At 57.4% G+C, this 27,861-nt stretch overlaps 1 protein-coding gene across 9 annotated transcripts; it reads right to left on the reverse strand.

Annotated features, from left to right (window-relative positions):
- Positions 1-1,177: 1,177 nt before the first annotated feature.
- Positions 1,178-27,812, reverse strand: MOK (MOK protein kinase). 9 transcript variants are annotated; one of them, XM_053927517.2, is made up of 13 exons: positions 27,687-27,812; positions 21,883-21,997; positions 16,929-17,018; positions 15,357-15,427; positions 12,176-12,254; positions 12,005-12,053; positions 10,259-10,437; positions 9,322-9,423; positions 8,282-8,455; positions 7,662-7,776; positions 6,227-6,424; positions 1,776-6,141; positions 1,178-1,677 (listed from the first exon to the last, which is right to left on the reverse strand). In XM_053927517.2, the coding sequence occupies exons 1-12, from the start codon at positions 27,691-27,693 to the stop codon at positions 6,112-6,114; spliced, it is 1,209 nt and encodes a 402-aa protein (XP_053783492.1). In that variant the 5' UTR covers positions 27,694-27,812; the 3' UTR covers positions 1,178-1,677; positions 1,776-6,111. The 9 variants fall into 9 exon arrangements, with proteins under 9 accessions (XP_053783492.1, XP_053783491.1, XP_071078189.1 ...); XM_053927516.2 differs by having other exon boundaries at positions 1,776-6,145; XM_071222088.1 differs by having other exon boundaries at positions 1,772-6,145.
- Between the last annotated feature and the right edge of the window lie 49 nt (positions 27,813-27,861).

A 27,861-nucleotide genomic window follows, 5' to 3' on the forward strand; every position in this document is an offset into this window, starting at 1 on the left:
CTCCATTTAGTTGTTAAACGTGGTGCTAGAATTTTACTTTTCACTAAACTGGATGGCATTGCCTGGTGCTGGGCATGCTGGTCTGATGCTGCCTCACTGACTGGGGCAGGGCGTGTCCTCCTCGGGCATGGCAAGGCCTTGCAGTCGGGAGGGCTGCAAAGGGGCACAGACCCCGTGGGCATAGAGAGAGGGCTGCCTCTGGGTCTGTCCCCAGGCTAGGCTGCTGTCTCCATTGCTTTCCCCTCATTGGGGGAGGAGTGGGCCCCCACCTGCAGCCTTGACAGCTGGGCACCCCATAGATCGTGGTGACCTCATCCTCTTGAGAGCATCACCAAGACCTTGCAGGCACGCCTGGCCTGCAGGCAGAGCCTGCTGGTGCTGAGGGGTCTTCCTCGTCAAGGGGCAGTGGAACGCCACCCCCCACCAGTTGCAAGTCTGCACTGGTCTGGGCAGGTGTGAGTCCCATGGGGCAGCGGCTCCTGGTCGGTGTGGCCCAGCCCAGGGGCTCCGCTGCTCCCCTCCACTCGCTCCCTGGGTCCTGGTCCTGATCCAGCTGAGAGGAACAGATGCAGGGACAGTGCGCTCCCTGCCTCCCTCCAGCTGCTGCAGGTCCCGCCCAGGGTCTCACCTGTCAGGTGCCCCACACGTGCCCAGTGTGTGGAGCTGAGGCCCAGGCGCCTCCTGTGCACGGCTCTAGCGGCAGCAGCATTGCTCTGGGTGGCCTCAGCATGTTCCAGACCGGACGTTCATGGCTCCAGAGCCGCTCCAGCGGCCTTAGAACCACAAACGAGTGTCAGGTCCACTGTCTGCGTTCCAGCGAGTGCTTTCCACTGTTCGAGGTGGAGCGCTCACACCTGTATTGCCGGGGAGCACCCTCGCCTCTCAGAGGACTCCCCCAAAGGGACAGACTGATGGACTACACCAACACCCATGCCCAGGGCCCACACCCCATGGCCAGACCCTTCTTTCCCACCTGCTGGGCCTGAAGCTGGTGCGCCCCCCAGCCAGAGAAAGCGAGAGCCCCAAGAAGAAGCCACTGCTGGACTCTGTCAAGGGAGTGGCTCCAGCTCTGGGGAGCTGGGGGTGCAGTGCCCTGGGGGCTCTCCCAGGCCCTGAGCTGTGGCCTTTGCAGAAGGCAGTGAAGGGCCCCTGGCAGGTGCTCCTTGCCTTCGGGCTGATGATGTCCCAAGGAACCCAGGCCCTGAGAGGTGCGTCGTCCCCCAGCCCGCCCGCCCGCCCAAAGCCCGGCAGAGGGCTGGGTCCTGGACCCTGGGCCCAGTCGGGCAGGAGTGTCAGGGAGGGTCTGGACAGGAATTTGGCAGGTGAACGCTGGTTCCAAAGCAAAGAAGTCAGTTCTGATCTCAAGAAACCACCGGAGGGGTGTGTGGCTGTGACTCTGCCATGGCCCAGGTTTGGCTGGATGACAGAACCGTTTTGTCTGCAGGGCTTGTCACCACACACCAGCCAGTTCTCCAGGTGGGACTGTAGTGGAGTGACCCCACCGCCACTCGAAAACTCTCTCCCCAGCCGTGGCCTGGCGGGAGCAACGGTGATTTTGCACTTCAGCCACGAGCAGTGGCAGATGTCACCAGAGTCACGAGCAGAAGAGTCACTCGGGAGGTGGGGGCCTCAGCTCACCCAAAGGAGTTGTTTCCACTTTAAATCATTCTTTTGAGGCTGCGGCAAAAAAATAAGAAATGAGACTTTCTTGCTTTTTACTCTGAAATTCAACATAATTGAACTCTCACATACCCACGAACAATATACATACATACATAGCGTACAAGACCCGGCTGTCACGAGCGGCTCTTCTTTGGTTCCGCACGGGGTTCTTCCCTCCGTGGGGCGCGCTCCCGGAGCTGCCGCTGTCGGCCTGAGGCGTGTATGTGGTGCAGGAAGACACACTGCAATCGTAGATTTTTAAAACCACTGTAGTTTAATGCTGTTAAAGAAAATCACTCTGAATACGGGTGTGAAGACTCCCTTTTAATTCCCTGACATTGGTTTGAACACTGTCTTTCCAGTGCGGCCACCTCTGTGATCGTGCATGAAACAATGTAACCCCACCCTCGGAGGGAGGGCTCACTTCCCTAGCAGCTTCCACCAGCTGAGGGTGGTGGCTCCAACTCACAACCGGGGTGGACATCAGACCCCTCTTGAATGTGCCCTCTGTTCGTCTTCTGTGAATGGGCTCAGTGTCCGGTGCCATTTGTTGTTGACATAATCTCTGGTCTGCGGTTACTTGTCCTTTGCACCCCACGCTCCTTGGCGCTGTTCCCCTCGGTCTGATCGGAGACGCCGTTCAAGAGCACGCACATGTGTGGCGGCCGCTGGTCGTTTTCTCCCTGCAGCTGCTGGGCCGTGAGTCCGTCCTTTGTCCCTGAGAGCCCGCGACCACACGTCGCGCGATCTCTCCAGGGAGTGTGGCAGCGCTTTGCTGACTGCGCGGTGGTGAGAAATGGCCGATGGATGACACCGCACTTCCTCTGGCTGGAACCCACTCACGCGCAGTCTGAGCCGAGGTCGTGCCCCCGCCGGCTTGAATCGCGACCATGTGCAGCCCCCAACCCATTTTTAAAAATCAGATGCAGTTGGACCCTTTGAAGTTGTTTTTATTTAGTGAGACTTTAAACTACATCCACATCTTAAGTGGTTTCAGGCCAGCAAAGGGGAGCACACACCTTTCGACTGTTACCACCGGTGGGACCGCAGCACCAGGGTGATGGTACCATTCCAGAGCCCTGCCCATCAGCCCCAATCTCCATCGTCCTCGGAGCCCTGGTCACGGCAAGTCCCTCAGCAGCCTGGGCTCGGAGGGCTGCTGCTCACAGAGCTCCAGCTGCTGGCGGTGCCCCCAGATCACAGCACTTCATAGTGGGGTGAGCCTCCCGGGTAGGTGACTGCAAAATACCAAGACACGCCGTTGTCTTAAGTGAATGAGTCAGAATTCGTATTGTACACGTTCAGAATGACCTCCATGCTAACAGGAAATATTAGCCCCGGTCAGAGTTTGGCATCTGGCATCTCTTAGCCCCAGTCCTGGGTGCAGCTGCTCTCACACAGAATCCCACCCACGCTTGCCCGAGAGACCTCCTGGGAAGCCACGGTGGTTTCTGAAGAGCAGAAAGTCGAGCCTGGAGTTCTCCCTCCTGGGCTCCTCCTTGCCCTGTGCACGTCTGTGCTATCTGCAGGAAGTGCCAGGTGGGACTCTGCCTGGCTCCACAACAGTTCCCTGGCGTTAAAACTCAAGCTCACGCGGTCAAATGACCCAGCCATGCCCCTTTATCAAGATTTTGTTTATTTTCAGAGAAAGAGAGGGAGAGAAACATCAGTGTGTGGTTGCCTCTCACACACCCACAACCAGGGACCCGGCCTGCCACCCAGGCATGTGCCCTGACTGGGGATCGAACTGGTGACCCTTTGGTTCACAGGCCGGCGCTCAATCCACTGAGCCACATCAGTCAGTGCCAAACCTTTATTTCTGTGGCTCTGTTCCTAAGATTGGTTCCTGGCTGAGTGGTCCACGATGGTTTCCAAAGTCAGACTGCATCAGAACTGTCCCTCCCTCGGACGCCGTGGAAGGAGGCAGGTAAAGTCAGCAAACCTCATATGACCCGCATTGGCTTTTCCTGCCTGCCGTGAGCCGCCTTCCGCTTTAGGGGTTGGCGAGTGCATGCCCACATGGGGTGGGTCTCAGGGCAGCTGAGGGGAGGCAGGAGACCCGGGGAGCAGAGTCTAGCTCAGCTCTGCGCCCCTGCAGCTGCGCTGCGCCTGGCCGGAGAGCCCACGCCCGGGTGTGCCCTCCCCGTCAGGGCAGCAGGGCCTGGGCACCGGGGCAGCGCCGTCTCCGCCCTTCCTGTGTGGAGCAGGTTCGCAGTACCAGCACCACAGTCGGAGCCAGGTCCCTGGCCTGGGCTGTCTGCTCTCTGCTGCTGCCCCAAGCCTGCTCCCACCCCGCTCAGCCCAGCTTTCCTCTCCGGCTGGGCGTGGGGTGCCGGAGCACGGCAGGTGCCCCGTGAACACGTGTGAGCGGCGTGTTTGACAGGTGGTGGTGGAGTTCTGCGGAGGTGGTCCAGGTGCTCTGGGAGCAACCTAATAGTGTCGTCCAGAGAGGCTTACTGCTTCAGTGGCCTTACCGCCTCCTTCCTAGCCTTTCCAGCTGGGAGGGCCGAGGCCCTGCCAGGGCTCTGCAGGCTGGCTGAGGGGCGCGCTGGCTCCCCTATCTCCCAGGGGAGCTAGGCCGAGGTGTCTGGTGAGCCTCAGAGCATTTCATCCCAGAGACCGACGGGAACCCACAAGGTTGGTGGACAGCTCAAGTCCCTCTCGGGCCCGGCTCGCCCCAGAGAGCCCCCGCCCCACCGCCTCCTCCGTGGAGGTGATGGCTGTTGGAGAGCCAGGGCCAGTGATTTCCTGCGGAGCAGCATCCACAGGTTTGTTCTCCCAAAAAGGTACAGACTTTAAAGCTTTCTTCTTCAAGTGCTACATACTTGAAAGGCTAACAATTTTCCTAAATGCACCCATTCTCATGTCTTACATGTGCCCTGAGAGCCTCTTTGGGGCTTGTCTCTGGTGGGCCCACCCCACTGGACTCACGTGGGCCCCAGCCTGCAGGACCCTCTTCCGGCCCAGGCAGCTGCTCACACCACCTCTGGGCATCTCACTGGCCCTTCCCGTCGCCGGGCTCAGCACCTCCTGTCCCTGGCCTCCTGCCTGTCTATGAAACCGTCTCAATCCCACATGACCTGGAACTGCCTGGCCCTTTGCGGGGGCAGGACAGTGTCCCACCACAGTGTCCCTGGGGGCCCCACCGATGTCTTGAGTGAGTCTAAAGGAAGCTCTTTCCAGCCCTTCCGCAAGTGTCCCCAGGTCTGCATGTCCCTGAAAGTCTTGAACCTGCCCTTCCTGGGCATCACGGCCCCCACGTGGCGGCCCCTGCTGTGTCTATAGTCAGAGCCCTCCATCTGCCCTGGGTCTGGGAAGTGCTGGGTCCAGCCTGCCCTCCCGTGGCTGCCACGGCCCCCCTCCTGCAGCCCCACTGCCCTGTCACTCTGGTTCTGCTTCACCACCTGTTGGGTGGATGGAAGTGGTGGCCACAGGAGAGCCCATTGTGGGGACTGGTCACAGACCTGCCTTAAAAGAGGGAACAGGAAGATGAAAACCAAGCCCAGGAGATTTGCTGTTAGCGTTGGGAGCTGGAGGAGGTGAGAAAGAGAAGGAACACTCAGTGGTTCGGTTACACCCAACCAAGAGGGGCTCCACGGGCCTGTCCCCGCCGGCAGCCTAGCCAGCACCCCATACCCCTGGTGCCGCCACTGCTCTGCAGCACCCACCCCGCCTCCACAGGGCAGTTTCTTTTCATGCCCAACTTACGCCGGCACCCCAGAAACAAAGCTCAGCGCGCCCACAGCCCGTCAGGAAGCAGCATTCTCTACTCTCAGGAGCGCAAAGTGATGTGGCCACTGCGCATCCAGCGCCACCGTGCCTGCCAAGACTCCCTGGTCAGCACCGAGGGCACCAAGCTCCAGGCCTGGGCTTGCTCCTCGTGGCGCCTCCAGGGAAGCAAAATCAAGCCACACAAAAGGCTTCCCTGCAAGCTCAGTCCCCATGATGTGCTCCCAAAGCTACAAGACAGGCCGGGCAGTCGCCGAGGGCGCGTCGGTTGGAAGGAAACAGTGTGGCAACGGCCCTTTAATGAAAGTCAGCGCTTGTGCACTGCGGGGACACGGTCAGGGGAGGTGCCCAGACCACACGCAGAGCCCGTGGCGAAGCCCTGCCGAAGTCACACACAACAGACGCTAACTTGTTTGGATTCATATAAAAAAGTACAAAATATTTCCAGCCCCAAATTCTTAGCTTATGAAAGTGAAGTGGAACCTCGAATGAGGTGGTTTTACAAACATGTCAGAGCAGGCCGCGCAGCTCTGCAGTTCCCGGACCCAGGGCCGGGGGTGGGCTGGCGGCTCCACCGTGGGTGCCGTTGGTGTGCAGGCTGTGCGCTCCCAGCGCCAGGTGTTGGGGGACCACGGGCCCGCCCAGGAGCCCCGGTGATCGGGCTGGCCGCCGCTCAGCATCCCCCGCCTCTCCTCTCTATGGTAGGCAGGCGGCACTGTTTCAGGTTAGGCTTGACCTCCTTCTGCGGATCTGTCTGGGAAGGAAACGGCCGCCGCTCAGTGCAGGCCAGCGTGGCGGCAGCTGCGCTCAGGGGAGCCCGTGAGGCAGGCGCTACCTTCTGGTTTGCACCCCCGCATTTCAGGGGCCTCAGCCCTGGGACCATCCCGCTCCCTCTGTGTCCAAACACTGAAGGCAGCGCCAGTCTGGAGGACGACAGGCTGGTCACCCCAGAGAGTTTCAGTCGGGGCAGTTCGGTCAGGCTGGCCAGTCCCGGCCTCCTGGGCCGGTCCTCCTCCTGCTTCAGGGGCTGCGGCTGAAACAAGACTCGGGTCAGCGGAGAGACAAGAGGCTCTTTGGCGCCACTTCTGCCTGATGCAACTTCTTGCTTAGGAGGTGCTACCAGACAACACAGGGTTCCCCCGGGCACCCCGAGGTGAGGCAGCCGCCCACTGCAGCCACAGCGGGAGGCGGGGCTCCACGCTGCAGGCTCCCGAGTGCGGGTCTGGGCCTCTGTGCGGCCTCTGGGCCTGCCCACCAGCCCAACCTGGGGGCCGCCTCCTGCCCAACGCCCAGGTCAGCCAGACCTGCTGCCACCTGCTTCGGTGCGGCTGGTGAACTAGGACTAGCTTTTACCTTTTCACGTGAGTGTTTCTACTTGTGGACTGTGTCTGTGCAGACTGTGTGGGCCGGCCTCTGACTGCAGGCGAGGCCCTGGTGGGGACCAGCAAGGTGACATGGTCAGACAAACGTCCGAGCAGCCAGGAGGGGTGGCTGAGTAGGGACAGCAGTTGGGGGCAAATGAGGGAGGCTCAGGCCAGGGGATGGGCGTCTGCAATTTGGGGCCCAAGCAGTTGAAGGGAGCTGCTGGCACCCCGGGGAAGGCATGGAGGGGAAAGCAGTGTGGGTGGCAGGCTGGGGGATCAGTCCTGGGGAGCCGACCGCAGGCGGGTGGGGCCTGGGCAGCAGCTGGGTTGCAGGGGTGCCTGCCCCTCAGCGCCCAGCCCACAGTGACGCTCCGCACGTGCTGCGATGGAGGGCACTGACTGCTGGGGTTGCACCAGCATCACAGGCGTGGGTGCCAGCCCACAGTCGTAAAACTGGGGGACCCAGCACACGGCACGGGAAACGGGGGGTTACTGCAGGGCGACGCCTGAGTGTGAGCCACCTCTGTGTCGGCAGAGTGGTGTGTTCCACCGCGGCTGCCAGGCTCACAGGCTCGGGCCGAGTGGGGACGGCTGGGGGACCAGGGCCAGGGCTGAGCTTCTCTGTGCCCCGCGCGAGGGTCTCTCTGAGGGCATGGGAGTGGCATCTGGGGGGCGCTCTGGCACAGAGCCTGGCCCTGGGCTGGAAGAACCCCACCTCCGCTCTCCCGGCCTGCTCACACAGAGGTCCTTGTCCCTTAGCCAGTGGGGCAGAAAGGGTGGGGCCCGTGGAGCCCAGAGCCCTGGAGCCTGCATCCAGCCTGCTGTCGGCCCTACTCAGAGACACAGGCCTCCTGAGGCGGCTGGTCCTGCCACAGCGGCCTGCCAGCTGGCCGACTCCCTCCGTACCTGCTTTCGGCTCTCCTTGGAAATCTGCCACTTGTTGCTGAGCGGGTCAGCGGCCACGGGCCACTCAGGGAAGATGGCTTTTCTGTGGCCGCCCAGAGCCTGCTTCTCCACTGCCCTACGGGGAAGGACAAGAGAGCGACTGCCACTGAGAGCCACCCGCATAGCGCCTGCCTTTCTGTCTCCGGGTGTGTCTGCCCTGTGCGCGGCCACTACCTCCGCTCTTCCCTGAGAGCTTCTCAAGGACATTTTCACCTTATTGTCTCGGCCCCTCAGTCTCTGGGCTGGGAGCAGAGGGAACTCTGAACCGTGGGTGTGGCCCTGCCACAGGCCTGCCCCCTGCTGGGACTCAAGGTCAGGGTCAGAGGTCAGCTCCACAGTCACACGCAGGAGTGGCCGGAGTTGTGGGATCAGACACCGTGGGCATGCACTTCCCACTCTGGGTACACAAGATGCCCGCTCAGGCCTCACGGCCAGCTTACCCCGCTCGCCCTGGGGCGTGCACCCCCCCCCCCTCATCGTAACAAGGGAGCACTCTGGATATTTCAGAAAAGGGCGGGTCAGACGGGGAGAGCTCTTTGGGGCCCCTCTGGCCTGCCCGCCCCAGTCTCCTGAGCACCCACCTCTGCTCTCGGAAGTAGGGGTGCTGCAGGGCCTGGTGGGCCGTGATTCTCTCGTCGGGATCATAGGCCACCATGGCGTGCAGCAGGGAGAGGCATTGTGGGGACAGACTGGCTGTCAGTAGAGGTATCCCTGATCCCTTTTTAAAAGGAAAATCAAAACTCATAGCTCTCGACCTGTATTGGGAGCCCAATAACAACAAGCGGGCACACTGTTACTGAGAGCACGTGGCCCCTTGTCACCACGACTACAGGGCCCTGCACTGGGGGACCGGCCGCGACCTGGGGGGCCCAGCTGCGCAGCACCCAAACCACAGCACGTGCCACACAAGAGTGGCCCCATGGGGACCGTGGGCTTTGGGCACAGTGCCGGGTCCTCGTGCTGGCAGATGCGCCGTTTGGGTGCCGACGGCGGAGAGGCTGTGCAGGGGGATCTCTGTGTCCCCCCGCCCCCCGGTTTTGCTGCGAGCCCGAAACCGCTCTAATGCGTGCAGTCTTGTATTTTTAAAGGGGGGCCATGGTGAAGCCTGTGGCGTGGTGAATGGAAGTGAAACGCCCTTCCTCAGCCGGACTGACACCACGCTTCCACCGGAGACGGGCAGAAGGAAGTCTCCCAACAGCTGTCCCCCCCTCGCCTTCCTCAGTCGCAGGGCTGCTGGGCGCCGCCCACCCCTCAGGGCACGGGCCCCTGGGAGCCCCACTCCCTGGCTCCTCTTCCCCTTTGACCAGCTCAGTGCCCTAGCATCCTGGCCAGTGTCAGGGTGTCCGCGAGGTGGGGCCGCCACTCGCAGCCCTCCCGCACGGGCCGGGCCAGGGACCTCGCCCACCCAAAGGCCCTGTGCTGTGTCAGTGCCCAGGCTGCTGCCCTCGGCAGGGTGGCAGGGGCTGTTCTGTGATGCTCGCGGCACAGCAACGCTCTATGCCCCTGGGGCCCCGAGGGGCTCACAGCCCCTTCAGCTGCAGGGGGGACCCCAGTGGACTGAGGGGCCCCGCCCCTGCCCCCCGGCTGCCCCACAGGACCCTTGGGGGCGCAGGGCACTTACTGCTTGAACTTGGTGAGGGTCTTTGTGGGAGGGGTGCCCATGACGTCGTGGATCTTTGAGATCTGGTCCAGCTCGTTGGCACCAGGGAAGAGGGGCTGCAGGCTGTAGGAACGTGACGGGGCTGTGGTTAGGACCGTCCCCTCCATCCTGGTCATTCTTAACCCCACAGCCCTGGGACACCTGTCCAAAGTAATTCACAGCCTTGGAGCATGAGAGAGGGCGGTCTCTGGGCACTTTGACTTCAGTGAAATTGGGAGTCTGCTTTCCAAAAGTAAGTCAATTACCGGTCCGAATGATCTCGAATCAGAGGTGTGCACACACGTCTGGACTGATCGAGCAGCCAGCGGGGGAGGCGGGAGGAGGCCTGGGCCCCACCCGTGCTGGGCCTTCCCCCTCTGGTGTGCATCGCCCCCAGACGGCAAGCAAGCACGCCTCCACGCCCGCCCGCCCGCTGTGAGCCGTTAAGGACCCGGCTCGGGCTGCTTCAAGCTGACATCCAGCCGACCTCCTCCCTTCTTGCCACGTCCTGTCCCTGGGTGAAGCCCAAAGGCCAGGTTGTGGGGCTGGGAGGACCGTGAGGCCCAGGGCCACCGCTCACACCCCCATGGCAGGACCCACAGGTGGTGGTAACACATTTCTGCTCAGTTCCTAACTTGGCAGTCGGTCATTTCACTGATGAAGCCGAAGGCAGAGTCCCAGGGCTGGGGGTGCCAGGGGAAGAAGGGACTGATGGCGTTCTGTCCTCCGGTACCAGCAACCAAGGAAATGTGCTGACAGGAAGTACATTTTCTATTCAGTGAAAAGCAGGCACAGCCCCAGGACAACTGTGACATCGGCACCCAGCAGCCCCGTGACTGAGGAAGGCACGGAGGTAAAGGGAGGGCCCAGGTAAGGCCTCACCATGGCCTGCCTCAGCGCGCCGGCACCGCGGCCCTACCTGGCGATCTCGTAGAAGACACAGCCGGCGCTCCACAGGTCCATCTTGTAGCTGTAGAAGCCATCGGTGAGCAGGCACTCCGGGGCCCGGTACCAGCGGGTGGAGATGTATTCCGTGTACGGTTGCTTGGAGTAGACGCTCCGGCAGGACCCGAAGTCCCCCAGCTTCAGGACATCCTGCTGCAAGAGGGGAGGAGGCAGGGGCCGTGCGGCCTGTCGGGGGGCTGTTGCGCTATGGGCCACCCCGGTAGTCACGCCCTGGGGGATCACTAGCACCTGCCTGGCTTGTAAAATACAAATTCCTGGCTTTCTATTTATAAGCATCCGGAGGTGCCCCTAACAGGTAAGGAGGCGGGGCTTCTATTCAGCAGAGCGTGTTGACAGATATTCTGGCTGTGCTTTATGAAGCTTTCCAAACAAACAGCTACAGGCCCTGGAAAATGTGAAGTCACAGTGCGAGGCTGCGAATGCTCTGTGGTCAGCTGCCGCATCACCTGCCCCGCGGCAGCTCAGGCTGGCTCACCCCCGTGGGCTCTTCGGAGCAGGTCGGGCAGACCAGGGAAGCAGGTTTCGGGCTATTCCTGCTGTCCTCTTTACCCCTCACATTTAGGTAATAAGACGCAGGCTGTCAATGACTGAAGCCTCTGGCATTCGCAGCCACGGCAAACATTTAGCTCGGCGCAGCCCTGAGCTGGATGGCCCAGAGAGCCCCATGGGCCTCGCCTCCGTGCCCACTCCCCAGTGTGACGCGTGGGGCTTGCAGCAGAAAGGGTGAGGCGTGTCACGAGGCAAGAGCAGCGCCGTCTGAAGAGACAGAGCGAGCATCGGGGCTGGGTCCGGAGCTGTGGGACAGGGCGCCTCAAGTAACGGGGGCTCCTCTGTTAAGGGCTCTGATGGGAAAAGGAGACCACATGCACGTTCCGATGGGCAATGTCCACAGAGAGATGGAAACTCTAAGAAAGAGTTAGAAGGAAACGCTAGAAATTTTTTTTTTAATTAACAAAAATAAAACATGACTTTGCTGGGCTCCTCGCCAGACAACACACAGCTGAGGAAAGAGTCAGGGAGACAGGCCACCAGCAACTCCCCGCACTGACGAGCACAGAGAAATAACCGGCAGGAACAGAAGAGAATGGCCAGCGACTGGGGGCAGTTTCAAAAGGCGAGGCCCACGGCCTGCAGCACGGCTGAGTCCCAGAAGAGTGACGCTCAGGGGCAGAAGCCAGACCAAAAAAACTGCATTCTAGCTACTTCTATCTATAGAACGTTCTAGAAAATGAAAACTAATCCAGTCACTCTGTGTCTGGAACAAGGGCTGGGGCAGGGGGCCCCTGCGGGCTGTCCCCTCACCACGGTGACGGTCGTGGTGACGGCTTCATGGGTGGACGCACAGGCCGAAGTTGCCCCCTGTTCACTTAAACGTGCCGGGTCCACGTGGCTTTGGGGGCGCAGCCCGGAGCCCGGACCCCGACTCTCCCCCTTTTAGGTCCCGAGCGTTTAGGATGACAATGTGAATGGAGTTTGGTTTTGTGCATAGTCTGCAGCAGGCGCCCGAGGTTACTTTCTTCCACTTGTACAGCCGTCGATGACATTTATTAAATAAACCATTTTTCCCAACTGGGAGGGAAAAAGAAAGAAAAACTGGAGCAGACCCCGTATCCAGGTATCTGGGGTTGAAAGTGCACCCAGTGAAAGCTGTCCATTCCGCCTTTATCCCGATACCCATTTTTCACATAAAAGCCCTTACCTTTATTAATATATTTTCTGGTTTCACATCTCTATGAAATATTCCATTTCTGCATTCAATATAAAAGGAAGGACAGAATTAATTGTGCCTCACTTACTCAAGTTCTTTCAATTGCACTTCCTGTGACGCCCGCGCCCGGCGCTGTTGGGGGCCGCCGCGCCCAGGGCGTACCTGTGCATGTGGTCCAGGGCCTGGCACAGCTGGTACATGTAGCGCGTGACCTTGTTTTCCGACAGCGGGAGTCTTCTCCCTGTGCAGCCAGGAAAGGGCCCGGCACCGTTACCAATGGTACTTAGGCCCTTTTTGGAAATGAAAACCAGAATCCATTCTTACTTAGTAACATGTAAAAGTCTAACTTCCTCTGTGAGAAGCCACGTGAGGTAGTCTTATAGGAAACATGGAGTGTGCCTACAAAGCGAGCCGTTTACATTCTCCCCGCCGGCGGGGCTCTGCCTGGCGCGACAGTGCCCGTGTGCCCTTCGCTGTGGGAGCAGCGTTGGGTAAGACCCCGGGGGCAGCCTGGTCTGACGCACCTGCCTGGGGCCTGGGGGCTTCCCCCAGGATGCCGCCCCTCGGACTGCTGACTAGGGGGCATCAGGAGTCCCTCGGGAACCCAGAGTTTTCCTGGGCCCCGGTCTGGACGGAGAGGTCCACTTAGAGGGGACAGACTGCCGCCATCTGCCAGCAGTGCCTTGTTTCGGTCCCAGAAGACCAATGGCTTCTCTGCTGTCCCGGGCCCCCGGCTCTGACCAGGGGCTGCCTGCCGCCCCCCTGGGCTGACACAGGCAAGCAGCACCTGAGCTCGCACCTAGCCTGCTCCCCAGGCCCCCCACCCTGCCCTGCATGCTTGTGGGACATGCTCAACTCTGACCTCACGCCAGCACCCTCCTTATCCTAGATCCAAGACTTGTCACTGCTCACTCAGTGTTAATGGCACAGGCATGTACTTTAAGCTATTACTTTTTAAATCTGTAAAATAACCATTCTCATCTACTAACCCCGAAAACCAGGAGCACATCCCATCGGCATTGTTGGCCCTGCGTTTCCCCTTTGGTCCCAGTGGAGTTGCCCGCTCCTTCCTCCTAGGCGCCCCTGCCCCTCTGCAGCCCTGGGCGGGGGCCCGGTGCTGCCCCTGCCCCAGAACCCCTGCCTGATGGAGCGAAGCTGCTGGGGAAACAGGCGCCCCGTCTACTTCAACATCCCGACCAAGTTCAGTTTTACCAAGCCCTCTCATCAAGAAGAGTCTAAAGGCTGCCACAGGCAACACTAGTAACATGGCAAATTTTAAGTGAAGATGATGATAACCTATGGCCTTTGCTGTCTGTCCCCACTGAGGGACTGTGGCTGCCAGCATGACCTGCTATTTGACAGAGTCATCCCACACACCCCCTCCCGCCAGAGACCATGGTCCCCAGGCCTGCGCCTGGCTTGGCTGGCTAGGCTTGGAGGTGCCCACGGGGACCACCACAGTGCCCACGGCACCGCACGCACGCTCACCCCCAGTGTCTCCAAAGGACGCCGTTCTGAGAGGCGTGCAGGTGGAAGTTGGGCCCAGTGTGGAGCCTGAGCCAGGACGGCGCCCCATCTCCTTGGCCGTGGCCACGCTCGAGGGCAGTTCTCCCGCTCTGCTTGCCGAGGCTGGCCCCTCCTGCACACGCACTCTAATTTCTCTGCAGTCCGGTTTAGCTTGCCGCTAAAAGGTACGGACCGTGAAACAGGAACAGTGGCAGCGCCCATGTGTGCTGGAGGATGCGGAGCTGGGACGCTCTCGGCGCTGCGCAGGTGTTATGGCACCGACCCCTCCCAATGTAACCACCCGAGAGTTAGACGCTCTGTCACGCCCGCTGAGAAGAGCCCACCAGGACCCGCCGCCGTGGGGCACACACGAGCATGCCCCGACCAGCACGCTGTCCTGCGCTGTGGGACATCCGTGCTGCGTCCCCAGAGCCAAGCCTGATGGCGTCTCCTGGCAGCACCTGCAGAACACCACCGGGAGGGTGTCACTGGCTTGGAAGAGAATCCAGGGACAAAAACGTGACAACACTCACACCCTTATCGGCACAAGACGGACGTGGAAGGAAAGCAAAGACATCAATACTTTGTGCCAGCATGTCCCCGGAAGTGCGAGGAATGCTGTCACAGATGCATTCCACTTTGACTCTCCTTCGTATGTGTGCGCAGAAGGGACGTGGGGGCTGCCTGAGTAGACCCGAGAGCTCTGTCAAGAAGGATACACTCCGGTCGCTGGGTGGTAAGACGGCAACGTGTCAGCTCAGTGGGCAATGTTTTCTTCTTTTTATTGGTACAGCGATGCCGGTGCATCGCCCTGAGTCAGTGGGCCGGGTGTGAGGAAGTGGAAACAGACCGCTGAGTTCGTCTGATGCAGCAACGTCGGGCCGGGGGGTCGGTACACTGCGTGGTAACCCGGCACACAGCCCAAGCCACCCATGGCAATGAACTGAAACACCGCAGTGACAGCAACACTACACTGGTTTTACCTTCTCCTACTTGCTTTGTCCCCCAGTATCGCGGATTCATTTCAGGAAGCCCGCCCCACCCACAGCCTCTGAAAGCTATGACCCATGGGACGAGGCCAACCTGTGGGGCATGGAACAGCCCGCGCCCCCAGAGGTGGCCGGTGACTGGGACATCTGGGCCAGCCAGCCTGCGGCCCATGGACGGTCTCAGAGTCTGGGGGGGCCACATCTGCCAAGAGAGGAGGAGGGGACAGGCAGAAATGCTGAGGCGGGCCCTGTGGCCTGCAGGTGGTCAGTGGTGGCCTTGGCGACCCGAGCTTTCCTGGCCCCGCTTCCAGGAGGCCTGGCTGAGCTTTCCGAAGGAGACCTGCAGTGTCACCATAAACTCCTTCCTCCTCAGTGAACCAGCAGAGCAGCCTGGCTCCTGGCGGTGAAGACAGTCTAACCATGATGCTCAATGTCCCGAAACATCCAGGTAGGCGAGAGACACAGGGCAGTGCTAGGCACTAAGAGGACACCAGGGACAGAGCTGCCAGGGCCCCACTGCCTGAGAGCTAGCGCTCCAGTGTAGCAGAGCGACAACACTACGGAAGCTGGGTGCACCAAAATCGACGAGTTAAAAAACTGTCATGAGTCCTGGCTGGTGCGGCTCAGTGGACTGAGCGCCAGCCTGCGAACCAAAGGGTCACTGGTTCCACTCCCAGTCAGGGCGCAGGCCTGGGTTGCAGGCCAGGTCCCCATTTGGGGGCATGCGAGAGGCAACCACACACTGATGTTTCTCTGCCTGTCTTTCTCCCTCTCTTCTCTCTCTAAAAATAAATAAATAAAAATTAAAAAATAAGTTCTTAGATTAGCTTTCAAACGAGTCTACATACCTCGTATCAGCTCATAAATATTCATGTCCATAAGTTCACATATTAGCGCAAGAGAACCAGATTTTCTGTCGCTGAGGAAGAAAGCAGGATTTTAAGTGTTTTTTTGTGTCTTAATCAGAAAATATAATCAAATATTTAATTCATCTGTCAACATTTCTGGTAAAAATAAAGCCCTCCCACATCAGACAAAGTCTAAGGGGTGATGATTGAAACAGGAGTTTTTACTTTAAATAAATATTCCAGGTAAAATTAATTTAAAATCATAGTAAAACTCTACTTTAAGCAAACACTCTAATCCCTTCCCACCTGCTGTTTTTCAAAGCCAAGGGTCTTGACCCCATAAATTTAGCTCTGGGCAGAGACAAGACCTGAGGTTGGGGGCGTGGCTCACAGAACCGCCCGAGAAGAGGGTTTAGTCCGCGCCCTGTGACTGCAACCTCGGTTTTAATTTACCTGCCTACGTCCAGGTGATTGGGATACACCACAACGGGAGGACAGAGCCCAGAAGCCAGTAGGGAAAAGGGGGAAAAGACGAGAGACATCACCCTTGTGGGTGGCAGACGGGGTACTGAGGCCTCTGGCTGAGCTGCCAACTTCTCCTGAGTTCAAACAGCCCCAAAAGGGACCCCCAACCCCAGGCCCGGCAGCCCGTGGGCCCCGACTGGCTCCAGGTGCCTCCAGTGGAGCTGGGAGGAGGCCCACGTGCTCCTCTGGACAGAAGTGCTTTCTGAAGGGCACGCGAAGCACTGCTCGCATAGGCAGGGCCAGGGCTGTGACCCCCAGACGGCCGTCTCTAGGCCCAGCCCAGACTGACCTCTCAGGACGGCACGGGCCAGGAGGCCACACAGCTGCGACCAGAGAGTTTATGCCGCGTTTAAACCTGTTTGCGCCTCTGGGAACACCTACTGCACGGTAGCTGTCAGAGGCTGCAGTTTCTTGGCGGGTTGTAAAGGCCAGGTCACCTTCTCGGGATCCAGGCTGCGCTGGCCCCGGGGCAGGCGGGACCTGGAAGCCCTGCCGAGCCTGGCTCCGGTCTGGGTCCGGGTCCTGGGTGCAGGGCCCAGTCGCCGTGGCCTGCAGACTAGCTGCACCCTGCTCTCCTGGCCAGTAGGGGAGCCTTATGGAAGCTGCCCACAGTTAGACCAGAAATGGCAAACCTCCTGAAACCAGACCCATCAGCGGGAGAGTGGCTGCAGGCGACTATAGAGCGAGAGCGGCAGGGGAGGGGAGAGCCGTCCCCGAGGTATGATCACAGAGCTGTCCCAGAGGGCCGTGGTTCACACTGGGGGCCACAGTGCCCAGAGCCGCCACCAGCCCCACAGCAACCTCACTGAGCCGCAGGCCAGGACCCCGTGACTTCGTGTGATTGAACGTCGCCTAGATGAAGGCACTGGGGCCTTAGGGGTCGAGCACACGGCTGACCGATAAATAGGCGGCTTAAGATGAAAATTATGACTCTTTGAGCAACAAAGCAAATATCTAAAACGCCTACCATGATTTTATTTTTCTTAAAGAGAGATTCAATCATTGCCATCAAATCTAGATAATGCTGACAGGCCCGAACGTACTTACAAGACCACTTCGTGCAACTTGAGAATGTGTGGGTGCGGGTTCAGGCGCCGCAGGGCTTGTATCTCCCGGAGGCTGTTCACCTGCTCGACACTGTTGCGAGGCAAAGACAAAGCGCGGACTTGTCATTCAGGTCGGCTTCAAAACCCGGGCCAGCACGTCGTCACTAGTTACCCGCCATCACAGCTGAAAAACTCACAACTGCTCCCGGCAGGTTAAGGTGTATTTCTCCCACCGGCAGTTAAAACTTAGCATGTCGCGTATGTTCAAACTGTTCCCACCTAGGCTCCTGGAAGAATACCTTGGTAGTTTCTGCTACTATTAATAAATATAGACACAGATAATAAACTTTCTTGTTAATCAATTTATGGGAACTAACCAACTGAGCAACGTAAATGTCACGTGAAAATGAGCATTTTAAATTTCACGAACAGACCCACCCTTCCTTCCTTATTGTTTCTGAGGGCTGTACATTTTTTCAGCTTCCTTCACCTGGTGACAGGTGTTCTCTCAGCACCTGGGGTGACACCTGATCGCGTGACCTGCTCCGTCACATCTTTCCGTCCCAGAGGTTCTGAAAGGAAGTGACTGTGGGAGTGGCCTTTCTTCAGACAGGTGAAGTCTGTCCCACTGACTTTTGACACGCAGTGCGAGGCTCAGCACGGCCTCTCCACCTGTCTGAGAGCGCATACTATGTAAAATCTCGGTGGCTGCGCGTCTCGGCGTCTCTGGTGCCAGCCGGCAGATGGGGGCCTGGTAGGGAGGAAGAGCCCAAGCCGTCTGAGAGCAAGGCCACCGCAGACTAAATTGTTCTGGCGTCTCTGGACGCACGGGAGGAAGAAGAGTTGTCTCGGGCCACACATTAAATACATTGCGACATGTAATTGCAAAAAAATTCTCATAATGTTTTAAGTAAATTTGCGACTTTGGGTTGGGCCACATTCACAGCGGTCCTGGGAAGCCCGCGGCCCGCGAGCTGTGGGTGGATCACTCCTGTTTTAGACCCTTCTTTCTTCACCGCCCGTACTTCCCCCTCACACCCAGGATGATATTTGAAACGTTAGCCACTTGTGTGCACGGTGGACAAAGAGCCAGAAAAGACGTGACCCACAGCGCAGGAACAGGGTCAGGAAGGAGGGCCCTCTAGTGGCTGGAGAGGGGGTGGAGGGAGGCTGGGGGTGCTGGGCAAGGAGCCAGGCACAGGGCACTGGGGCCACACCCCAGAGGCTCGTACAGCAGCTGCCGACCGCCCAGAACAGGCCACAGCGGGGGGAGTCTTCCAGACGGGGTCGCGGGGACAGCGGCCCTTTTCCAAACACTCACATCCCCTGGGTGGCGTTCTGCTATGTGAATGACTTCTCAATAAAGCTTCACAAAACCCTTATGAAAATCCAAATGATTTGGCATAGCTCTATTTGAGTCTGTTTTTATAATTTCAGATGTTCTCTTTTATTTAGAAACCCTGTACCTCCTTGTTTTGATCAAGTCACATAGCCTGTCTTCAGTTATTTAAAATTTTCTACCTAAAATAGAGTTGCATTTTTAAAATAACAAATAACTACAATGCCAGCTGGTTGAGAGCCAGGGGACTGGGTGCTGCTCACCAACGTCCGTCGCCATTGCTTGGCACACGCCGCAGCTGCCGGCAGCGTCCTCATCCTCCCTTTGCCAAGGCCGTCTATCCTTCAGTCTCAGTGTTTCATGTGCTTAATTTGCCTGTTCCGTCGCCACTCGGCCTTTACCGGCCATCGGCTCTCAGCAGTGACCCCTGCGCCTGACCCTTCCCCATGACTGTGGCCCCTCAGGGCACAACAGCAACGGTTCATTCCGGGTCCTGAGGACGTGGTTTGTCTGTAAGTCTCTCCTCTACAGACATTGAACTTGTGAGTGACATATTAGTGAATTTAAGGTCCCCTGTTCTCACGAGGGGACCGATGACAGAATGCTCTTGCACGCGTGTTTGGCTCTCCCTGCACCAATAAGAGATTTCACAATGGAAGGCAGTCCCCACTCGGTGCTGAGAAGTCAGTCTATGGCTGTGCAAGTTTCCAGAAGCATCTATATGTTTATCTAATACACCAACCCCAAGCACACCTGGGTCCCTAGGGTTTGGGTACTTCTGCTCCGCAGTGGTGGTAGCAGTTTCCCACGGGTGGTCAAAGACACCCTTTCCCAAAGACGACGGCTTTCCCTTTCCCACGCTCCTGCTGTGTTTGTGGACGGGAATTCTCCTCCTGTAAGGAGGACCTGCCCCATCCTCCCGGTGTATTTACCCACTCGGGCATTTGTCCACGTCAGCGTGTACTCGTGGCTATTTGCTGGGCGGGGGGGCGGGGGCGGTGGATGCATAAGTGGAGATGGATGCCAGCGGCGGAGGGTGGGCGCACTGGCTCCGGCCACCGAGAACGCCTGCAGGAGGGGACATTCCCGCAGCAATGGGCGCGCCTGGCCCCGGAATCTTGTCTTCCGAGGTCTTCCTCCAGCGAAAGGTACCAGGACCCCTCAGAGAAGTGGAGGGTCCTAGGCCGGGGAAGTACGGTGCAAGATGAGCCCGGAGAGTCTGGTGGCGACAAGGAGTTAGGAAGTGCTCACAAAAAGGAGGATGGGACGTGTCAGAGGAAAGGGAGCCAACCTGCAGGAGCTCCCGCAGCCGGAGCTGGAACGTCATCAAACACGGCGACCTCCCGGGTTGCCCGACTCCGCCCGCCCCCAGGGCTGAACACGTGCTCCGGAGCAAGTAAGAGCTCGCGGGCCCTGGGCTCGGACTGCACGGCCGCAGACTCCGCCCGCACACACTGAGCTCGAGACGGCCACTGACGGGCCCTGGGCCGCTGGACACCACTGGCCGGGCCAGGGCTCTCCCTTCCGAGGAAAGCGACCAGCGTGAGCGGGCTTCACAGCGCAGACACCGCCCCGCGCGCACGCCCGGGAGCAAAGGGAACGCCGAGTCGGGGGCGTCTTTTTTTCCAGTTGTTGAACGTTCAAGTACAGTTGTCTCCATTTTCACCCCATCCCCGCCCCAACCAGTTTTATTAAAAATCTTGACTTATCGGGGTTTTTAAAAAGAAAAACAGCTTTTAAAGTGCAGGCAAAGAGCGTGAATCGTTCTGAACGGCATCACACGGCGACACGTACAGCCACGAGGCTGCCGTCTGGGCCGCCGCTGGCTCCTGGCGAGCCCTTCCCCGTTCGCTCCGCACGCACGGCAAGGGAGCCGAGTCCCGGGGCTCGCCGCTGGGGTGCTCTGTCCAAGAGCGAGACGCGGTCGTCGCTGTCGCCGTGAGGTCGTCTGTTACTTGCCGCCAGCAAAGGGGCGGACTGACCCCCCAAAGCGCCGTCTCCCCGAAGGGCGACTCTGCCCGGCCTCCGCACTCCTGCGGTCGCGGCACGTTGGTGTCTTCTCCGCACGCGGCTGCGCTCGTCCCAGCTGAGTTCCCGTCAAGTTCACAGCCGGTCTGCGAAACACTGCGCTCTGCTCTGACACTTCGCCAGGGCGCCTTGCGCGGTGTCGGGGACGGACAGGGCGCGGTCCCCGAGCGCGTCCCCGCTGGGAGGCCACGCCCCTCGGGTAGCGCCACGCCCTCCCGCGGTGGGGGGCGGGGTGCTGCACCGCGCGCGTGGAGGAGCCCCCCGGAAACCTGAGTGCCCCGCGCCCCTCAGGGGAGCGCCCCATAGAGCCTCCGGGTCTTCTGTGACAGAAACACTTCCGCGCTGTGCGACGGCGAGCTCCCCCTTCCTGAAGGGACGCGTGCGACCTGCGCGGGCCGGGCGTCGGGCGTCGGGCGTCGGGCGTCGGGCGGACGCAGCAGCAGCCTCGGGAGTGCCCGGGTCCGGAGGCCGTTGGTCCGGTCCTCTGGTCCTCTGCGGGTCCTGCCGTCTGCAGGCACGCCTGCCCCGGGCCTGGGGCGGGACCGGTCCCCTCCCGCGGTGTAGACGCCTCCCCGCTGCGGCTCACGCCTCTGCCGGCGCCGTGGGCCTGTGGCGCGTTTCTCCACGCGAGGCTGCTCAGCACACGGGCGTCAGCACACGGGCGTCTCCTCCCGCACACACCGCGAGTGGTTTAAAGGCGGGGTTGGGGGAGAGAGACACAGAGAACGCGACGCAGGAGGGCGGGACGGGACGGAGGACCGCGCGAGCGAGCGAGACCACTGGCTGCGGTCCGGGCAGAGCCGGGCAGCGGCCACGCGCTCTGGGCCGCGGCGGCGGAGACGTCTGAACGCGGAGCTGGCTCTGCCCCCTCGTGACCCGGAGGGACAACTGTCGCATGACGTCACGTCTCTAAGTACCTGTCCTGCACAAACCAGCGCTGACCGCCTCGATCCTGTGGGGGCGTCACGAGGACGAAATTCCTGTCCCCCACCCTCTGGGACACCAGTAACTGTCTTCCTCGCCCTTCTGCTCTGCGGAGCCATTCTTCCCGCGGAGGCCCTGAAGTCAAGGTCTGCGCGCAAACCCTTCGGAAGGCTCCGCGTGGACGTGGGAGAGCGACTCGGCAAAAACGTGCTTAGGCGTGCGGAGACCTCGCGCCCTCTCCTGGACGGCGTGGCAGCTGCAGCGACGCCAGCCGCCCCCGTCCTGCTCGGACGCAGGGCTCCCCCCCCAGACGCCAGCCCCGGGTCGATTTCCCCGACGCTGAGTCACAAGTGGTCACGTCACGCGGGCTTCTGGTGCGCCGAGACGAAGGTTCGTTCTGGAAGTCCAACACACACGACTCCGCGCAACGGGGAGACTGCTGCAGTGCGGCGCGCGTGCGCAGTGTCCGTCTGGGCGACCGTTCGCCGTCGATGGCACAGTGAACCCAGCGCGGGGACAGTAAAGCCGGCCCGCGACCCTCGCTGCCCGCCGAGGTCAGACTGTGCCTCGCGTGCCGCTGCGTGAATGCAGTCTTCCCGCGGACAAGGCGCTGCCCCGGGTGTGAGCCTGAAGCTGCGCCACTGCCAGACGGCCCGTCGCCTACCTTTCAAAGGGCTGTTTCATTTGCTTGCATGCATAGTAGTGTCCGTCTCGCAGGCTCTGCATCTTCACAACTTCAGAAAACGTCCCCTCGCCTATTTTGCCAATTACTTTGTAGTCTGTAAGTAAAACCATCATAAAAACCAGCTGTTATTTACAAGCGTACTTTGCACTCATTCCCAGACGGCGAGCCATTCTTCTGTGACCAGCTGGCAGCCTGTGTTGAGGCTGATTCTCCTTTTCTCCGAGGTTCAGGGCTCCCCTCGCTTGGTGTGCGGGCCGGAGCCCCTGGGGCCTCTCGGTGCTCCCTGCCCCCGCCCCACAGCAGGAAACCGGGGGGGCGCGCCCTGGTGGGATGCCGGGCTCAGACCTGGAGAGCAGAGGAGCAGGAGGGCTGGCGGGGGTGGCTCTGGGGGACATGGGCCTGGGCATGCGGCAGAGAGGGCGCTGCCCAGCAGCCTTGGGGTCACCCTCTCTGGTCCCATGGAGGCCGGGCAGCTGCCTGCTACTCCTGCAATTCCTGGTGTCCTGAGACTGACAGCAGCAGCCCCTGGCCTTGCCGCCGACACCATCATCACCTGCAGAGGTGACAGTTTCATAAGTCTCTAATTCACTCTGGGTGACCCCTTCCTCCTTGAAATGCCCGGTTGCAGCCTCCCCCCAACACCTTTCAGATACGGCACATCTTTCATACCTTGTGTGAACTCTGATTTGTTCACACCACCAGGAAAAAGGTTAATATTTTTTTAGAAGTAATAAAGGCTTTTAGAAATGATGTGTAATTTTTTAAAGTTTGTATTTCAGTCAATTTCCTACTTGGTGTTTCTTGATAAGAAGCTCTGAAAACAGTCCTGGCTGGTGTGGCCCGGTGGATTGAGCACTGGTCTGTGAGCCAAAGGGTCATTGGTTCGATTCCCAGTCAGGGCACATGCCTGGGTTGCAGGCCAGGTCCCCAGGAAGGGGCATGAAAGGCAACCACACATTGATGTCTTTTCTCCCTCTCTTTCCCTACTGTCCCCTTTCTCTAAAAATAAATAAATATTAAAAAAAAAAACAGCACAAAAGAAATGTAAAAGCAAACTACTATCTGAGAAAATATTTGCAACAAATACAACAACACGTATCATGTTTATGAAGAAACCTCTTTCCTTTTGCACCAACACCTGCCTCATGAGCTTGGCTTTTTGTGGCAACAGGCACCGCACCTCATTTTTGTTTGGTGATGCCAAGACAGCAGTGTAAAGGGACACAGACGAAGCTCACTGGAGGGCTGGGGCCAGCTACTGAAGGTCAGGCTGTGGACAGAGGAATTCAGGTTTGAGAAGAAGAGGGAATTTCACTCAACGAATTCCAACGTGTGCTTCACCACTGATAAGTTGAGCAAACTTTCTTTAAACGACAACAACAGCAGTCAACTGTGCGCTTTAGAGTGGGTTAAACACAAGCTCCGAGTGCGCACCGACACTGTTGGCGCCTCCAGACCAACACGACCGACCAGCAGCGAGTGGAGCCAGTGGCCCTGGAGGGGCTCACGGGGAAAGGGCCACCTCCCCCATGGCTCTTTCCTTGTTCTGGGGATGAAACAAGAATGAAAGGCAGGGGAGGAAAAAAAGAGAGAAGCCCCCATGAAAAAATACCTAGGGAAGTATCTTCCTATTCTTCTCCTACAGGAGCTGGCTTATTTTCACAGGCCTTGAAAGTCAGACAAGACACAAGTGCTGGTGAGGAGGCGGGGACGCTTTTGCACACTTGGTGGGCACGCAGACTGGTGCAGCCACCATGGGAAGCAGTGTGGAGACACCTCAAAAAATTAAAAATGGTTCTGCCTTTTGACCCAGCAATCCCATTTCTGGGAATCTAGCCGAAGGAACCCAAAACACTAATTGGAAAGCACATAAGCACCCCTATGTTCATTGCAGCATTATTTACAGTCACCAAGATGTGGAAGCAGCCCAAGTGCCCATCAGTAGGGGAGTGCGTAAAACATCTAGGGGACATTTACACAACGGAAAACTACTCGGCTGTAAAAAAGAAGAAAAGTTAGTATGGATGGGCCTGGAGAACATGGTGCTAAGTGAAATAAGCCCGTTAGGGAAAGACAAACACCATGTGATTTCATTCGTACGTGGAATCTAGTGAACAAACTGAACTAACAAGGAAAATGGGGACAGACTCATAGATGGAGAGCAGGATGACAGTGAAGGGCGGTAGGGTAGGGGCAGAAGGATCGAGCAAAAAGGAAAAGGACTCATGGACACGCACAACAGTGTGGGGATTGCTGCGGGGAGAGGGGCGTAAGGGGACTAAGTGGTAATGGGAAAAATACAATAAAAACCCAGAAAGTTAGACAAGAAACACGAAGACACACACAGCTGCGAAGGGTACAGAGCTGTGCCAGCAAAGACACCCTGCCCCACATTAATTAATGGGAGGAGAGAGAATAAGCAGTCACCAAAAAACAACCCCCCCCCCGACTCAATGACAAAGAGGACTTATTATAACTGAACGAAGAAGGTGGAAGAAAGGAAGATAAATGAGACCATTTGTGTTCATTAAGAGTCTATTCACTTTTATTAGGCCAAGGCTTGTTTGTTTAAGTGGAACCTAAGCCTTATTTAACCGTGAAAGTGGAGGTCAAATTCACTTTTTGTGAAAAGAGAAACTTGTCACGCCCAAGTGCAAACATTTGTATTCAAGCAAGGCGTCTAGAGACATTTTTTTTCTAAAGGTCTTAATCAAGGCAGGTGGGACGATCGGGCTGTCGCGCTCAGCCAGCTGAGGAGGGGCGGGTTTGTAGGCTGGAGTGGGTTTGGGGACAGGTGGGGGTGAGGTTAGTGACTGTGTACAGCCCCTAACGGCTCCGCCACAGCTGTCGGGAAGGGGACTCAGCTTCTCATTCCCACTCTCTTCAAGAGATTAACCCGACCGCGTAACTAAAACAAGGCCAGGGACCTCCGAAAAAGAGGTCTGCGCCCAGTTTGTCACACGGTGTCCTGAGGAAAACTGTGACCTGAGTTGGCACACATCATGAAAACACAAAAGGACATTATTCCTAAACTCAGAAAACTTTAAATTTAAATCGCACCCTTCAGCCCAGTAAGCCCACTGCTAGGATGGATGCCACAGGAAGAAGCATCGTCCTCGCAGGTTTCCGTACAACATAAATAATCCCGCGCAGTCCGGGGCGTCTGTTCGAGGCACAGACACACGGAATGTGCACGGAGAACGTCTGGGGGGAGCTCGTCTGAGGAAATGTTAACCGGGACTGGCTCAGCCAGTGGGGGAGGGTCCTGAAACTAACTTAAAACCTTCCGTTTGGACTGATTACAAACAAAGCCAGTATTACTTTCACTTAATTTGGTTTTAATTTAAAGGGGAAAAGTTGCTAGTTGATACATCTTGCTATAAAAACAGAAGGCGATGCACACTAGGAAAAAGAGAACGGAACAAGATTATTCGAGGTACCTCGCAGCGTTGATTCTATACAAATACATTCATGAGGGACAGAAAGTTTATACCTCACTGCAATTACAACAGATAATTTCAGAAATTATTTCTGTGATGTAATGCCCTGTGACCGTTTTAAGAGCATGCGCCCCTATCAGGGCACATATAGAATCCACCAGTGGGTCCATAAATAAGTGGAACAGCAACATCGATGTTTTCTGTCTCTCTCCCTCCCTTCCTCCCTCTCTCTAAAAGCAATAAATAAAAAATTAAACAAATAGCCCTGGCTGGTGTGGCTCAGCAGATTGAGAGCCGGCCCGCAAACCAAAGGGTCACCAGTTTGATTCCCAGTCAGGGCACATGCCAGGGTTGCAGGCCAGGTCCCCAGTAGGGGGTGCTCCAGAGGCAACCACACATTGATGTTTCTCTCCCTCCCTTCCCCTCTGTCTAAAAATAAATAAATAAAATCTTTAAAAAAGTTAAATAGATAAATAAAAGTGGGGATAGATACTCATTTATATATATATATATATATATATATATATATATATAAATGTACAGATACTTGCTTAATATACAGGGTGGGGCAAAAGTAGGTTTACAGCTGTTCATATGGAATATACAATAAGTAATAAATAACAGTGCAAGAACAAACTGTCCCACGCACTCAGAACTGTGACCCTGCTTTTGCCGCTCCCTGTACATCCGTTCGTAGACACAGGAAACTGGCCAGAGTGGTTGCCTCTGGTAGAGGGACCTGGAGGCTCTGAGAAGCAAAGAGGAATAAACAGAATGATCGAATGATCAAACCTAATGTCACCGAAACTGAGACATGCTGACATCCCACTTTAGATGGGACACACTGTCAGGGACACGTCCCCTCTGACATATTCTGACAAAAATATTTGAGCTAAAGCTAAACACGAGGAAAGAATCAGACAAATCCAAAGAGAGGAGCATTTAGCAAAACACTTGGCCTGGATTCTTGATAAACGTAATGAGGCTCTGGCCGGGCAGCTCAGTTGGTTGGAGCATCATCCTGACACACCAAGGTTGTGGGTTCAATCGCCGGTCAGGGCCCATATAAGAATCAACCAGTGGCCCTGGCTGGTGTGGCTCAGTGGATTGAGTGCCAGCCTGTGAACTGATAGGTTGCTGGTGCGATTCCCAGTCAGGGCACATGCCTGGGTTGCAGGCCAGGTCCCTGGTGGGGGTATGAGCAAGGCAATCGATCTCTGTTTCTCTCTCTGTGTTTCTCCCTCCTTTCCTTACTCTCTAAAATAAATAACTTAATATTAGTTAAAAAAAAACCAATAAATGCATTGCTAAGTGGAACAAGAAACTGATTTTTTTCTCTCTCTTTAAAAAAAATCAATCAAAAATCGTTTAAAAAGAAAGAAAAATGCTATGAAAGACATGAGAGGCAGGACACCGTGCCAGATTGAAGAAGACCAAGGAGACAGCACAACAAGATGTAATCTGTGCTTTTGATTGGACTCTGGAAAAAAAGAAAGCCAATGATAATGGGCATTCGTGGGACGCCTGGGAAAACCTGAAACACAGACCGCATACTGAACCCACAGGCTAGGTGTGCCGTGGCTCTGCAGGCCGATGTCCTTGTTCTTAGCAGACGCTGGTTGAATTCCGAGTGGGGAAATGTCAGGGGGTCTAGGACGAACTCTCAAAAGGTTCGGCAAAGATAAGTACATGATTTGGAGAGGAAATGCCAGAGCACAGTGGGGCGTCTAGGTGAAGGGTTTGTAAACATTCGAGGAACTCTTCTTGGAACTCTTCTGTAGATTTGAAAATTTTCAAAATAAATAGTTCATATGGAATATACAATAAGTAGTTGAAAAGGAAATAGTTGAAAATAAATAGTTGAAAAGGAAAAAAGGACTATGGTAAAAAGAAAATGTGTGTGTATAAGTTCATATTATAAGCAAAAGTGCAAAGTTTGTGTTCTAGCCACAGCTTTGGGTGCGTTAATGAAGAAGAGGAACACGTAAACACTATCCAACAGGAGAAAATAAGGATGCTTGTAAAGGGTGAATGAGATCAGTTAGTTTTAATGTCTGTGTTACACCATTTATCCCATATACCAACTGACAATCAGGATTGATGCACATCGAACATTCCAACTATACTGGCATCGTTTCATCTTTTCACAGCAAAGGGGATCGGAAAATTATTTGCACCTCCGGCTCACCGGCTCTGACAGCCCAGGGAGGCTCGGGGTCCCCGGTGACGCCGAGGGCGACGAGGCCCAGGCCCGCCTCTTCGGACAGGTGGGTCGCCCGCCCCGGGCCCGTCCAGCTCCCGCCACTCACACTCGCGTCCCCTCCCCTTCCTGGCCCCACTCACTTTTCATCCTCGATGCGGAAGCCGGCGACAACCCCTTGCCGACACTGGACGAAGGAGAAAGGGGCAGGAAAGCTGGCCCGGGGCTTCCACTCCTCCGAGGCAGGGTCCCGTACTAGGACCTCCGCGTTTGTCCCAGGTCGGAGAGCGTTAGGATCGGGCCGCCATGTTGTATCCC

The sequence above is a fragment of the Desmodus rotundus genome, chromosome 7 (assembly GCF_022682495.2).
Source record: "Desmodus rotundus isolate HL8 chromosome 7, HLdesRot8A.1, whole genome shotgun sequence".
NCBI lineage: Eukaryota > Metazoa > Chordata > Mammalia > Chiroptera > Phyllostomidae > Desmodus > Desmodus rotundus.

Bases quoted from the DNA above. Each gene is read 5' to 3' on its own strand.
- MOK (XM_053927516.2), bottom strand. The intron at 17,019-21,882 runs GTAGGCGACGGG...GCCTCGCAACAG, and splicing joins ATGAAACAGCCCTTTGAAAG to TGTCGAGCAGGTGAACAGCC. The intron at 6,425-7,661 runs GTACGGAGGGAG...GTCTTGTTTCAG, and splicing joins CCAAGGAGAGCCGAAAGCAG to CCGCAGCCCCTGAAGCAGGA.